Below are 15,772 nucleotides of genomic sequence, written 5' to 3' on the forward strand. Positions count from 1 at the left end.
TTACTCAACAGGATCGTTAGGCCAGGAAAATAATAAGAAACCAAACATGTCTGTAATATCCTAGTTTTGGTGAACAAATTACCAATATTTCTGGCATACATCCTTAAGAAATAAAATTTTTGTTTAGTCTATAAATAGCTAGATGGTGAAAATTGCTATTTTTTGTTGTGTAACATTTAAAACATTAATCTGAATTGTGTATCTCTCTCAGTCTCACATTTCAGTAAACTATTTTCTTTACAGTGAAGCGTAGGTTAATTACATGCGTGTTCACTAATTCAACCTGGTGCATAAAAATGACCAACCCAGATGAAATTTTGCCAGATTCTCAAGAGTCCTTTTCCGATTTCTGGGTTTCTCAATATGAACTCCCCATAAATATGGCCAATGACGATAGCTTGGCTGACGGTTTTCTCTCGCAAATAATTGATGATTGCCAAACAAGCACAACAGAGCGTCCGGTGAATTCTGCATTGCCAGAAAACTGTCCTCCATTCCCTGTAGAGACTACTCAAAATGGGTTCGGAGATTTTAAAGCAGAACAAGATTTGAACAATCCGGTTTCGTCAAATGATACAACAACAACGCCTGCAACTGTGTCAGTTTCTCTTACAAAGTTCTCTGGTGCTTTCGGATTTGAAACCAACTTTGGACCAAAGTCTGAAACCCTGACGAAATGTGCCACTTCTTACTCACACCAACTTGACAAGTTGTTTGTGAAAATCGGCGAAACTTGCCCTGTGTTCTTTAAATGCAGCAAGCCTCCTCCTCCGAAAAGTGTGATCCGTGCCGTCCCAGTTTTTACACAGTCCGAGCACATGATGCGAGTTGTAACACGCTGTATCAACCACAAACTCGATGACAAGAGTTCTCACATCGCCCCTAGTCACTTGGTCCGTGCCGAAATGCCGCTAAGACAGGATGCCTGTTATTGTGTCGACCAAGATGGCAGAGAGAGCGTGACTACGCTGTACGAGCCGCCACAAGTAGGATCTGACACCTCAACGGTCCTCTATAAGTTCATGTGTAATTCAAGTTGCCCTTCTGGGATTAACCGACATCCGATTGCGATCGTTTTCACGCTTGAAGATGGCAACCTACAGATCTTGGGCCGAAGTTTTGTTGACATTCGGATCTCAACTTGCCCTGGAAGAGACCGAAGTCTTGAAGAAGTCAAAGCGCAAAAGAAGACCGACTCCAGTTCAAACAAGCGACCCATTATAGTCAAGCGCAAAAGGGAATCAGAGGTCGATGATGAGGTGTTTCATTTGACCGTCAAGGGAAGGGAAAACTATGAGATGCTAAAGAAAATAAAGATCGCCCTTGAGTTACAAGCGGCAACCGCTGCCATAACTAAAGAAGAGGTTGATGACCAGATTGGATTTTTGCCTAAAAATTAGCCTTTTCTTCGTAGCTGCCAAAATGACATTCATATTTTTTACCAATTTCAATTTTCTGCCAATTTTGAATTTTTACCACCCTAGGCATTGTGCTGAACATTTTTTATTTCATTTTCTTATTTTTTTTAAGCTGCACCATTGTTTTTGTTTTGTGCGTATTTTAAAGGGAAACACACAATAAAACCTTTAAGGCAATAATACCTAAAGCATGAAAAATCTATAAAACCATGTTATTAAAACTAACGACATAATAAAGCCAAATACGCCCTAATATCCGCGACAGAAACCAAATTGTCTGAATAAAATATAAACCTCTCGGAAGGCGGCATTACGATTATTAGGCATTAGCCCTATTTTTGGTGTTATTCCGAACGGTGTGTTCCATGCCGATGTTGAAGTTGTTCTTATTTCGGTCGAATGGCTGGAGGATTCCTTTTAAAGTGCACGCTTTTTTAATTAACCCTGCCGTTTTAGGTAACTTTAAGTTTCATAATCGTGTGTTGTTTTTAAGTTTCTGTATGCGTTTGCTGTTTCACCTTTCTGTTTCTAATTTGTTTTAATAAAATTTTCTTTTGGGATTTCGTTTCTTTTGTAGGTGTTCCGGCCAAATTATAGTTGATTTGATGCAAATAGGAGTAGAGATAAACTTGTACAAACTAACATGTTTTAGCTTTTTTAGGATTAATAAGTAAATAGAGGCAGAGCGATTGTTTATTACGAGTGTCTTAAATTTAAATCTGTAGATGTGGATTCTAAAGAACATCTTTACCCAAAGCTAATATAAAGCAATTAAGTATATGTTTTGACAACAAGAAGCAAAATAGTTCAAGGTTTACGAAAAAAGATTCTTCTTGGCCAGCGCGTTAAAGGTTAAGTAAAGCGTCTGGTCTACCGGCTGCATGATAATTACTTTCAAGGCGAAGGGTGACACATTTTAGAAAACAAATTAGAAAAAGATTTAAATGGCATTTTACCTTAAATGGGTACACCGTGCTATAAAACTGATTATTGTTATGATGTTACGAGAGTTACGATATTGCCGGTAATAAATTAGCATGTTATTTTTTTCTTCTATTTAAAGTCAATTCTCAGTAGCGCAAGGAGGCGCTATTGAGTAAAAAAAAGTTTCTCTTTTAAAGCGCAAATAAAAATGGTTCTAAAAAGCTCTTACGTATCTATTCAATTACAAAATTAAAAAAACTTATTCAATTACAAAATTAAAAATAATGAGATTTTAACGAAGTATAGATAACAGAAACAAAATGGAAATTTATCAAATTTGTATCTGCAAAAAATCGATGCAATGCAGCATTTTATCTCGGTTCGTAGCAATTTAAACAATAATCGTTTAAAGAAATACTAATAACTCCGAATATTTATTCGTTTGACCGCATGCAGCATGTCTTGTAAGCAAGTCTCTCCAAAAAGCACGGTCAGCAAAATCAAGCTTAGAAAACAGCAGCCTTAAGCAAGCATTCAGTGCACGCAACAAACGCGCATTGTTAGGAAACAATCAGCACTGCAGAGCTTCCCTTGAATTTCCAGCAGCCTGAAAGTCGTGACTGGTAAATTGCCAGGCAACCGCGTGCGGGTTTCGCTCCCTAAATCGCCGTTGCGTTCTATGTGACAGCATAATGGAGTGACGCTGCTTCAAACACGCGAGAGAAAAGGGTCTATATATTTAAATGGCAGGACCTTAATTCGGTCGAAACAGTTAGGCCCGAATTTTTTCAGTGACAGGCTTGTTTTCATGAACAACAGTTTTTAAAAGATAAACCGACGAGGTTGTTTGACATATTTAACTTGATTGCGATTTGCATTGGCTGCATAATTTATGTGGATTTCTATTTTGGATTTTTTAGGATGTTGTGTACTGCTGTGCATTTGGCATTGGATTCCTACACCTTGGACACTTTATCTTTAAAACTGACTTTTGCTTTGGATATTTGATCGTTAAGTTCAAGCGTTAGACACAGCGAAAGCACGAAGTCAGTCATATCTTGTAAAACGCGTCTCTTGGCTTTGTATTTTCGAAGGTGTGATGTGTTTAAGTGCAACAAAATTTTAAAATGCATTCTAATGGCCTGTCGCACTTACATAAAACGTGGTCCCCAGAAAATAACAGCTAGTTTGTACAATTTAGGGAACGAGAAAGTCGCGCTTTCGTATTTTATAAGCGTACATAAGTTTACTATTTAATGTTGAAAACAACGGCCCAAATAGGCGTTAAAAGCGACATGCTTTATTTTCAAACGTTTCGGCAATTTCTAATGCCATCATCAGTGATATCAGAAATTGCCGAAACGTTTGAAAATAAAGCATGTCGCTTTTAACGTCTATTTAGGCCGTTATTTTCATCATTAAACTTATTAACAGATCCGTATATAGTGTTCCAAAGTTTACTATTTATTTTAGAAGTATAGAATGAAATATCAAAGCCCATACCGAAATAGGTAGCATATTTTTAAACATTTTGAATTATCCTTCATTCATGTTTGAAGTGGGAAATAAAGAAAATTATAAAAGAATTTGTATTCAAAAGGTTCGAAAATGTTCTGTACCTCTGTATTGGCTATGATATTCCGTCAAACTAGAATACAACCTTCAGCATTTATGCTCCCAAGTTTATCATTCGGTAAAAAATCGTTTGTCACTCCTGCTAAAAGTATATTGTGTAGCGGCATTTTGACCGCATTGTAGTATTATGTGTCAGGAAATTGGCCGACCGTTATTCGATTCGACTGGGAAAACGCATACGACCCCTGGCGACTTTTTTCTATTTTTCCAGACATTTCCAGTTGTTGTTTTATGCCAATTATTAGGAAGTCTGTTTTATGGCTGCACTTCTTTAAATGTTTTGATATTGGTTTAATTTGAAGTGCTTTAAGCAATAGTTTAGTGCAGTACTGATAAAACGGGTACCGCATAAAAACGTGTAGGCCTACTAATATTAGCTAAGATACGCCAGTATTTTAGCTTTTTCTTGTTTTTTATTTTTAAGATTTTTGTAATTGATTTAGAGTACCAAGGAATTAGTTTTTGTTTTGTTTCTGTTTTTGCGAAAAAAATAAGATAATAAATAACCTGAAGACGTTTGGTAAATCTTTTGCGATTGTCACTTTTCAAAATCATTGTTACATATTATGCTTTAATTTGGAGTAGATGTTTTGTCCGACTTTTGTAGGTCGAACTACCCGATTTTGACTGGTTCAAAATAGATACTTACTAAGAATCAATTTGTCGATATACGTGTTTTGTGTCGTTGTTGGTAGGGATAATATCTTATCGGAGCCTATATGCGATGCCGAGTGGTATAGTATCGGTACTCGCCCGATACTAGGGTGGCATCGGTGCCGATCCGATACCCCAAATGATAATAGGAACTTTAATGTAAATTTATGAAGAAATAGTGGGTTGAGAACTCGAGGTAACTAGACTTATTGACGCTAAAGTAAAAGGCTTATAATAACCTGCTAGAAAATACCTTTGAACGTTTTCATTTCATTTTTATTTTGCTTGTTTGAGGACAGTAATGACGTCATTTGCTATCGGTTCAGATAGTTTTAGTCCAAAATATTGAGTTGTCGGAAATTCGGAGTAAAATTTTAAATATAGGTCGTCCCTAGCTATAGGCATTGGTAAGTTCGATTGGTGCAGCGAAAACTTAGAATTGTTATGCTTTACATCCAATTAACCCCAGTAGAATATCAGATTTCTTTTGAATTGTTTCTATGTTAGCCTCAGTTAAAGGATGCTTGGACAACCCTGATTAATATTCGCTTTATTACAAGGGAAGTTACGTGAAATGGTTGAGCGTAAGAGTAATCGATTAAATTGTCGTTCTTGTCCGTATAAGGTTGCTCGAAGAACGCGCGTGTCTTCACGAACTCTAAGTTATTACATACGACCGAAAAATACAACAAAGGAATCTAAACTCTTGTTTTATAATTAACTACAAGCAAAAATTATATGTTTAAGAGTTGAAAAATAATTCGTTTTCCGCTTTAGTAATAGTTTTTCGAAGACCACAGTTTTACAAAAGATATCTAAACTCTTACTTTATCAGTAAATTTCAGGCAAAAATATATGTGTAAGAGTTGAAAAATAATTAGTTTTTTTGTAATTTGCGCGATGCAATATTGTAATGCGGTAAAATTGAAGTTTCAAATATTATGTAACCCAAATAACCGATACTATTTCAAAATGTATAAGTATAAAAACATTGAAATTTAATTATTTTTAATTTAAATATAAAATATTCTACTTTATTACAAATGGTGAAGTAGATTTTGGTTACACATTTATCCGTTTAAGGTATTAGTTATAACGTTACACAGCTAATAGCTGATAAATATTTGTCGTTGTATTACTAGAAAATGAACTTACTTTTTCAGTTTGTATCGTCGTATATAGTAAGGCATGTAGGCCTGCAGTCACCAGCATGACACGGCTAGGAGCTAATTACAAGAGAAGCCCTTTTCCTAATTAAGTCATTGACTTCGATCGCAACGTTGAAGAAAGGGCATATCCGTTCAGCCAGTCACCCAAGATGTACTGCGTTCAGGGTTCAGGCCATTGTTTTTAACAGGATTCTTGTTAGAAAATCATTAGAATTAAGCGCCCTGGGAATTAGCGTTGAGTCTACAATTAGATTTGTATCGATCCTATGGAAGAGGTGAGTGAATTTCAGTGTCAGACGGCGATGTCTATGCCCTGTTTTGCGTTTTTTGACGCAGCCAGTTCTATCCGAAATGCGGCAGTTGCTATATTTTTTAGGAAAAATGTTGAACGAATAGGTGATTTTGGGGGTAATTTAGCTTATAATTGGTTATTGTTTTTTAACACAAACCTGTTTGACCGAAATTCTATTTATTTTGGTTTAAGTTACAATTTTCCGTTAAACAATCATAAGTATATAATAGTTACACCTTGGTTTTGTTAATGAGTGTATTGTCCTTTTATTCTGTTTTTAATGCTAATGTAATTTACAGAATGCAATTAAAATTTATTCGACGGAAAATCTAACTTTATTTTTTGAATTACAACTCGTAGTATCAATATTTTTATCATTATTTTTTGTAGTTCATTATTTTTGTTGTGTATTGCCGTTATAACCGCGTTTTATATTTTCACTGTATTTTGAAATGGTCTAATGTGCGATCTAGAACAATATGTTATTTTTACAGATTTTAGCTTTACTAAATAAAAATTAAAAAAAACATGAGCAAGGAAGATGGAATTGTTACATCGACTGGTGGTTGCAGGTAAGATTTGTTCATTTTGGGTAAAAGTGATTCAAAACGGCCCTGAGCGGCATTCTAGTGAAATATTTGCTGTCGAATGGTTAAATTTTCGCAGGTAGGCCTAATCTGTACCAGTAAAAAACTGTTATTTTTTATTTGGCCACCCGTTATCTCCTTTAATGTAGTTAAACTAAGATTTAAGTTGCATCTTTTTGTACTACATCGGAAATAACCCCAGATTTCCTATATAAGGTTACTTGTTTTAGTCGTCCGGTTATGACGTAGCTTTGTGACGTAATTTAAAACATAAAGCGGTTTTCCGCGCATTTTTTCTTCGTTCTGGTAAGACATTTTTTTCATTTGTCAAGAAATTTCTACTTTTTTCGTGGTATTTAACCCTGGCTTAAATACCAAATTTCAAAGTTAAATATCGCAAACCGTAAGTTTTCCACGCGCAAATGACATTTACAGTGACGTAACAGTTCGCTTCGTGACGTGACAATGGGCCATGGCTGCTTGTTTCCGACACGATTACAGCAAAATGCGTGAACTGTTTCGAACAAAACGAGACAAAAACGCCCCTATTTGGGTGATGTGACGCAACAATGTTGAAACAGAGCGTTTCTGGCGATTTACATATTGTGAAACTGCGCGCCACTTTTTCGTTTACGGTTCTAAAATAGGCGCCCGTATTTGATTCTAAACTGGCCGTATAGAAAACTGTTGACGCTATATTTAGTATCTTTGCTAAATATTAACGGAACTTGTTTTCTGTGATAGCCGCCCGGTGCTTAACTTTAATAGTCGCTAAAAATTATAGGGCTATATTTATAAAGTTTTGCCAAATTTCGAACACAGGGGGGTTGCTAGTGTAACACTAAAATAAAATAAAATTAAATTAAACAACAGACAAAGGTGTATTGTATTACGATAAAGCTGAAACTGCTTTAAAACATCGGTGGCAAAATGTTGCATATACATTTTTATATAATTAACTTTTTAATTTTTTTTTTTATTAAAATTCCTTAACCAGTATATTCAATCATGACGTATACGTACAAGATGGGCGATAAATACCTTTAAGCAAAGGCCAAATGTCAAATTATATAGAGAAAAAGTTCCACCGAAAGCACTTTTTGGTCTTAACCGTTTTTTATTTTCTAACAATTCACTTTGCCAGATGTACGATGTATTTATACAAAAGCCAAAAGTTGCGTTGAAAAGTTTCGAAACAGTGATTTTACTTAGCTTCGTTGACAATGTGTCATTACGGAAACGCAATTGCGTCACCGCAACCTACTTTCGCGTTCGTTTTTGTAAACTTTCGGCAATTGTAAACAACCTTTAAATCGACAAGTTACAAAAAGTCAAAGTAGAATCTTGAAATTTCACTTCGGCTTATTTTTAGATTTAAATATCCCTTATTGAAAACCACGTTTCTTCTGAGTTACTTATCTGAAGAAGAAGTGGGGTTTAAACAAAAAGGAGTAGAGTCGGATAAAGTGAAATTTCGAGAAAAAAAGAAAAAAAAAACGTAATAAAAAAATAATAAATAGGATTCATTTAGCGACGAATTGCATTATTTTCAGGAGTTCGTAGGTTATGTTTGTAAAGCTATCAACACTTTATAAAGTAATAACATCACTTTAATTACGATCATTAATGGCGAACTGAATTTAATTGAAGTATTTAAAAATGTAAAAAAAAAGTATTCCCCCTTTTTATATTTACTCCCTTTATTATTGAAACTATTTTGTTAAAAGTATTTATGCTGTTTTCACGATTTTTATGACTTTGGATTAAATTGGGTTCTGGTTCAAATATATCCTACTTTTTTCAAACACCATTAAAATTTAAGTATATTTTTTTTAAGAATTCGATCAAAAATCTTTGGGATCGTTGCTTTTGTCATCCCAGTATATCGCTCGAAACGCCTAAGAAGCCTTACACTTTAAGAATGTGTGCCCACTTCAAAACCAAAATGTAAATACAGCCTTTTAGCTAGCGTACCTTATCGGCTACGACCGGCGTTATTTGTTTATACTTAAAATCCATTTTCGTGTTTTCCCCACTTACCTGTCCTGTCGCGTTTTGGAGAAAGTATCAACAATACGCGATTGCTTATGTTATCAATGATAAATAGCTAATATTTTGTCTAACTCTTGTGTGTAATTAATAAAGTCTATCGACGATTCGACGTAGGTAAGTAAGCAAACTAGACTGGGTTAAAGAACCAAGGAAATGGGTCACCGCAAAAGTTTTTCGTTTTTCAGACTGAAGAGGTTTGACAACCACTGTTGTAAAGTATAGGTTGAAATTGTTTGAAACGTTACAGACTTGTTCAAAATAACTCGTGTTATTAGGACACTACTATTTGCATTTTAAACTACACACCAATATAGCAACAAAGTATTAAAGACTTAATCTCTCAAAAAGCCTTAATTCGGCAGTAGGGTTAACTTATTAAACCAATACTTTAAACTGTATTAAACCGATGAATCTCAAGCTGCATTAATGCCGTTTTATACGGTAATGGAACACATACTCACTTTTAATCAGTGTTTCTTAACCCTTGGATGGCTTTCTAAATTGTGTCGTAATTTAACTTGGTTGTGTCGGCTACTGCAGTAGTTCACATGGTTAGATTTGTAAGAACGAGTAATTATAAAAATTCTTCAATATTAAAAAAGTGGGAAAGCTATGCGAAGAAATAGCTCATATTAATTAAATTCGAGTTTATTATTTCTTTTACTTATTTGTATTTGTTCGCTTTATGCTTGAAACAAACTTCAGCCAATGTAATAGGACCGCAAAAAAATACACTGTCCACCCTTAATATTTGGCTCCCTGTGAAAAAAGGTTGAGAAGCACTGTTATAAATAAATTCCCTGTAGTTTTGCCAGCGTGCAGAAACCCACGAACGACACACGTCGTAAATATCCTGGGTATTCCCCTTTAACTTTGCTTTCCTAGTCGTGATGTTGCAAAGCCAGAAACGAAACAGAAAAGTTTTCATGCATTGCGCCACGTTTTGTTCGCCTTGCCTCAATTTAAATGCCAACTTCTAAAAGAATCCCGAAAGAATCAGTCAGGCTTTTGTATTTTCGAAAGCTGGTTTCGAAAGACGATTGGTTTCCAATTTTATAATGGTAGAAAAAATATTTAGTGTTGTAATGACTTAGGTCAAATGACTTGACTTGAATGCACTAAAGTCCTGGTTTTTAAATGACTTGACTTGACTTAATCTTTTGGACAATAACTTGGGGTAAAATGAAGTGCATTCATTAAGCATTTTTCATAATAAAATTGGAATATTTATCTTAAGTTTTGTACATGACACAATTTGCTTACTATATGTTATGTGTTTTGGTGTTTATTAGTTATGTTACTGCTCATAATCGAACTAGTTTGCCTTATAAATAGTTTAATGTTTAGTTTTTATGACTTGGCTTGATTTGAAATTGACTTGCTATATTAATGACTTGACTTGGACTTGGTTTTAAGTTATTTCACCAATGACTTGACTGTGACTCAATTTTTCACTGGTTTAAATGTTAATTTAATTACCATCTATAAGCTAAGAAGCTGAAACAGCACTCGAGGCAGGGTTCGAACTTGGTACCTGTGTAATATGTGTGCACTTATGATATCCCAGTTGCTGGATATAGATTACCAGTAGACCATTTAAATATTTGGTCTCCAATCCATCAAACCGATGTCACGCATTTGACGCATGAGTTTAAATCCAGCAAAGTTGCTGAACTAAGGATAATTACAGAGGACCCGTGATTTACAAACGGCTTTCACTAATAAAATGCTGCCGCAGCAGAAAAGCGGAACCACGCGAATCTCGCGGACTTTATCCTTGTTGTTGCCACTTTCCGCCTTTATTTCGCAACTCGAATGTTAGGGGAAACCCCGCCATGGCTACTCCCTAGTCCCCAATTACTTCACGTTTGTGTCGTTTTATCGACGGTGCTTTCTTGTACGAAAACAGTTTCGCTGGTTTTGTCGCGAACGAAAAGCTCCTCCTTACTAATTTCCGCGAATGCGTCACCCATACGTTATATAGTTTCGCTTCAACATAAGCTAGCTATACCGTATTGTGGATTTACGGATGGTGCAAAAAAGCCCCACTGAAAAATATTGCTATAATGTCATCAATGCTCACAGTTTATTGCGACATTAGAGTGAATTACCTACGGATAAATCATATAGGGGTGCCGTAATCTATTTTGTATTTCCGAGGAATGCCGCTAACCATAAAAGGCTGAAAAACACCGATATAACCTAACCCTTTTATTATTTTCCAGACCTGCCGAAAACAACATCGTCAAGCTGGTGGTAATCGGAGATTCAGGTGTGGGAAAGTCCCAACTTCTGTCCCGCTTCGTACGCGGTCAATTCAACGACTCGTTCGAACCCACGGTCGGACTCGACTTCGCCGTTAAGAGCGTCACCCTCGACTCGCGAGTCGTAAGAGTACAACTCTGGGACCTGGCGGGTAGACCGACCTTTAGGTGAGTAGCAAAAAGCAGTGGTGTCTGGCAGTGTTGTAAACAGGTCATTTTGAAATGACTCCAATTCAAGTCATTCGTAAAAAAACTTGGGTGTCAAGTCATTTCTTAAATTACGTACAGTAAGTCCACGTCGGTCGTCGGGTCACTTTTAAAAAAACTGAAGTCCAAGTCAAGACATTTGTAAAAACTTAGTCCAAGTCAAGTCTTTTTGAATAGATAACAAGTCAAGTTCAAGTCAAGTCATTTATTAAAGATTTAAGTCCACGCCGGGCCATTTTTAAAATAACGTAAGTCTGACTCAATTCATTTTTAAATAACTCAAGTTCAAGTCAAGTCATTTCTAAAAGAACTTAAGACCAAGTCTTTTTGAGTAGCAACAAAGTAAAGTCCCAGTCAAGTCATAATTAGAGCAGTCAATCCGAATTCAAGTCCTTGTCATTAAAACTAAACGCTCAACTATTGAACATGTTAAACACGTTCTATTATAAGCAATAGATAGACCAAGTGTGCTACAGAACTGTTTTAAGGGTGTGTGGGGATGCTGAATCAGACTCAGAACATGTATTGCTTCAATTTATTTTTTTGTTCAGTTAAATGTAACACTAACTCACATTTTGGTATTGTGTTGCTGTGTTATCATTTACTTGTATAAAAGTAAATTACAATGGTTTTGTTAGTTAAGCAATTCTAAAAGGGGGCGATAATTCTTTGGTGATTTGAAAGGGTGCAGCTAGAAAAAAAGGTTAAGAACCACTGAATTTTAAAGGTTCCCTGGTATTTGTTTACCCACATAGCACGATTGCAGCATGCAGAAGCAGCAATCGACGGTAACATCGATTTTTCTGAGGCCTGTGAATCGATTTTGTGCCTTCATGCCCGAATTTTCATTCACGGTGGCTGTTTTTTTAGATACAAACTATTTATCATTTTTGAACAAAGGGTTGAAAAGGCGGTACATGAATCTGTATAATCCTTAGGTGTTGTAAAGACGAAAGTCAATGGCTTGATTTAAGGTCACCTAAGTCACTGTTTTCAAATGACTTGATTTGACTTAAGTTTATTGGGCAAAATGACTTGACTTGACTAAGTCTTTTACACAAATGAAGCTCCAGAATTCCAAAAAATACAGAAAATGCCTTCTACGGGTATTTTTTTTTCCGTTTTTAAAGAAATATCATAGGGTTAGGTTAAATTGTCAAGTATCTGACATCTCTACTGTCGATTGTAAAAGTCGAAAAAAGTTTTTAATATAATAAAAAAGGATCGCAATCTGAAAAGTTTTCTGAAACCATTTTTTCGACTTTGCGAGATTTTTAAAAGCGCAGAAGAGATGACACAGCAGGGAAAACAGGCCTTCTTTTAAAAAATGCTATGTTACAGGCATTTAAACAACCGTGGTGGCATCTATTGAATTCCAGTGTATCCTGGTAATATTGTTTAAGCCCGGATGGCGTTGATTCGATTTCAATGGAGCTTCTTCCTTCGTTCGTAGCACAGCTTGCAGGCGAGAGTGCCGTGTGCAAAACATGGCGTGTCATACGCATTATTCCATTAACGTCAATTAGAATGTCGCGTGATATGGCTTGTGGCTAAACCGCAATATTTCAACGAATTTGGGCCCAGTTTGATATTTTCGACGAATAATTTTAGGTTGGTAATAATAATGCTTAAGTGCGCCTGAATCTTTGTGTTTTTCGGTAAATATTTGAAAACAAAAAGCTTGGATTAAGTTAAATTATCTAACTAACTCACACTCTTCCATTGACTCGACTTATAACGTATTTGAAACAGTATAAATTAACTTAGCGGGTTGGATTCAGTTATACTAGTTATACGAAAAAGTCGACTTCACTTGAAGCGAAACTAACTCACACTTTTCCATTGACTTGACCTGGAAACATATTTAAGACAGATAGGTAACCTTGGTACATCTATACGTAAACTCACTTGAGTTTCGTTTTCTAAAAAAACTGACTTTTTTGTGTTTACTCAAGCGCACTTATGCCGGTTGTAATACTTTCACTTGTAAAAGTCACTTTAGTTATGCGATAAAACGGTTTTATTTCGTTTTCAACCTTATTGAAAAATTAAATGAAGTCATCCTAATTGCAAAGTAATTAGGCGGAAATATATCTAAACAATACTGTCCTTACAGCTTTAAGTTAAAAACAAGCGTAAGATACGGATACATTTGGTTGACTTTATTAAATTGAACTGTTTCACAACAAATTAAATCATTTCATCCTCTGTAGGGTTGCCTAAAACCTCAGGAACTAAAATTTAGAGTCGCAATTTCACGCCAAGATTTGCGTATCAAGGGAGGACTGTTTAAAACGTCCGAAAGCCATTTGTTTTTGCCTTTTGACGTCAATCTTATCGTTTGCACGTCTTAAAAGCAATTTTCCGATCACTTCTGTTTTCCCTTGTTACGTCACAAGCGTTTCCGCTTATCTCGTCTGACGTCAGAACGGTGCGATTGAGCGAAGACCCCCTAGAGACCCCAACCCCCTAACCCCCCTAAAATCAATACCTGTCTCCTGAAATCGATCTTCCTGATAATAAGTTGCCGTGAAGAATCGCCTATCAGTATTGCTGTTTAGGCCGAAATGAGCTTTTCCATTATTGGTAGAAATTTGAAGGCGCCTTGATTAGAATTGCTCATGAATTTTAGATTGATACAGATTGTCGCGTGTCTATTGCTTTTCTTTTCGGGCGGCGTTTGCAATAAATTTGAACAATCGTTACTCATATTGTTCAGCTAAAGCCTGAATGTTTTTTTTACACCTTGTGGAATTTAAATAAACCTATGTTTTACATGCCTGAGCGTTGTTACAAGCGAAACAATCAAATATTCTCTGAAAGATAATTATAGAAAATTTCATACTGGTGATCGCAAGCAAACTTGATTATAATTATAGAGATAATTGTTGTCAAAACTTGCTAATGAGTGATCAGTGGGTCACATGAAGTCATTAAATTAACAAGTTCCGCTGATAGACTACAAGTTATTTGAGCGGCGTTTGCCATAAATTTGAACAATCGTTGCCCATATTGTTCAGCTAAAGCCTGATTATTTTTTTACAAATTAGCGTTAAACCCAACCGATTTTTTATTATTAAAATCAGGCGACAATCGAACAATCAAACTTTTTCTGAAAGATAAGCGACGAAAATTTGATTCTGTTATTCGCATACAGCTTGATTATATTGGTGATCATAGTGTCAAACTGACTCATGCGGTATTATTGGCATATTGTTTAGCTGAACCCTATAATTAATTTTTTACATCCTGAAGTGTAAAATTTAACAAGCGAACAACAGAAGCGTCAAATATTTTAAACAAAAAATTGTATTGACATCATTTTGTCAAAACTGACTCAAGAGGTATTGGACGTTGGTCGTTGGTACATTTACAGGGTCCATCGATAAACTTCCAAGTTGTCCTAACCAAAAATTTGGTTCTCTTCGGGTCATATTTCAGAAAGCTAGTGACTGTCATAAATAACTAGTTGATAAAAACTGATGTTTAGATAAAAACAACTCCCACTTGCTCAACACTGATATCACAAGAAGGTTGTCTGTGATGACGAGAGCGTTAATGAAAAAAACTCCCGAAATCATCGATCCTTGTCTTTTCCATCACAGAAACCTAACGAGCTCCTACTACCAGGGGACCACCGCCGCGCTCGTCGTCTATGACATCACAAAGGTGCGCTCCTTCGAGAACGCGGCGCGTTGGCTTGACAACCTGCGCAGTCAGAGCAACTGCGCAGCCGCGATGCTGATCGGCAACAAGCTGGACCTCCGAAGCCAGCGCTCCGTCCCGTCCAGCGAAGGGCTGAAATTCGCCAAAGCGAACAATTCCCTGTTTCTAGAGACTTCTGCGCTCGATTGCACCAACGTACAGAAGGCTTTTCACCGCTTGGTGGAGCACGCGAGTGAGCAGATGGCCAGGGGAATCCCCGCGGCCGAAATCGCGGCCAAGTCGGCGCTCGAAAACGGTGCCCGGTCCCTTCATAACGCTAGCTCCCTACCGCCGCCCACTACCGTCATCCAGCGGCAGCCCAAGAAGCGCAGCGGCTTCCGCAAGACGGCGCGAGAGTGTGTCGAGGAGACGAAGGTTGTGTGCTCGAAATTACCCTGCTGTATGTACTGATTCTTCTTCGCGATAAGTCTATTTTTTCGTTTGTTTCTCTTTCGCCGCTTGTTTTTAATGTTGCCATCGCGATTTCTGTGCTGAAGAACTTCCGCTGCTTTTTTTTACCCGTGACTGTGCAGTTTGTTGTGAAAATAAATTTTATTAAGTAAAGATGTTTGTTTGAAGTCCCTCAGCCTCTTTCACTCTTGTTTTCAAGACTGGCATTTAGGCAATCCGAAAGTTGGGTACGAGACTAATTTTGGTTTGCTAATAACTATGTAAATACATGTCGATAACCCAAGGTACAAATTAACTCAGTAAAAGTTGCCTCGGGGATGTGTAAGTACGTTAAGTTACCTGAAAAGCAAAATGTTAAAGGGTCATGAATGTTGAAAATAATAAAGAGATATTCTGTTACACATGTTACCCATTCTAAATGGGCCCTGCTTCTACGTCCAATATAGTGTTTTTA

General features: G+C 36.4%; 2 protein-coding genes across 2 annotated transcripts; both read left to right on the forward strand.

Annotated features, from left to right (window-relative positions):
* The first annotated feature begins 248 nt into the window (after positions 1-248).
* Positions 249-1,978, forward strand: LOC146162727 (tumor protein 63-like). Its single transcript, XM_083384496.1, has one exon. It carries the CDS (start codon positions 297-299, stop codon positions 1,398-1,400), a length of 1,104 nt encoding a protein of 367 aa, XP_083240622.1. The 5' UTR covers positions 249-296; the 3' UTR covers positions 1,401-1,978.
* Positions 1,979-6,584: 4,606 nt separating this feature from the next.
* On the forward strand, positions 6,585-15,465 carry LOC146162728 (uncharacterized). Its single transcript, XM_083385486.1, has 3 exons — positions 6,585-6,664; positions 10,957-11,163; positions 14,808-15,465. The coding sequence occupies exons 1-3, from the start codon at positions 6,621-6,623 to the stop codon at positions 15,316-15,318; spliced, it is 762 nt and encodes a 253-aa protein (XP_083241612.1). The 5' UTR covers positions 6,585-6,620; the 3' UTR covers positions 15,319-15,465.
* The last annotated feature ends 307 nt before the right edge of the window (positions 15,466-15,772 follow it).

Source organism: Ascidiella aspersa, chromosome 3, assembly GCF_963924565.1.
Source record: "Ascidiella aspersa chromosome 3, kaAscAspe10.2, whole genome shotgun sequence".
Lineage (NCBI taxonomy): Eukaryota > Metazoa > Chordata > Ascidiacea > Phlebobranchia > Ascidiidae > Ascidiella > Ascidiella aspersa.

Excerpts from the sequence above, each read along its gene's own strand:
- LOC146162728 (XM_083385486.1), top strand. The coding sequence starts at position 6,621 with ATGAGCAAGGAAGATGGAATTGTTACATCGACTGGTGGTTGCAG. Across the intron at positions 6,665-10,956 it reads ACATCGACTGGTGGTTGCAG|ACCTGCCGAAAACAACATCG; the intron begins GTAAGATTTGTT and ends ATTATTTTCCAG. Across the intron at positions 11,164-14,807 it reads GCGGGTAGACCGACCTTTAG|AAACCTAACGAGCTCCTACT; the intron begins GTGAGTAGCAAA and ends TTTCCATCACAG.
- LOC146162727 (XM_083384496.1), top strand. The coding sequence starts at position 297 with ATGACCAACCCAGATGAAATTTTGCCAGATTCTCAAGAGTCCTTTTCC.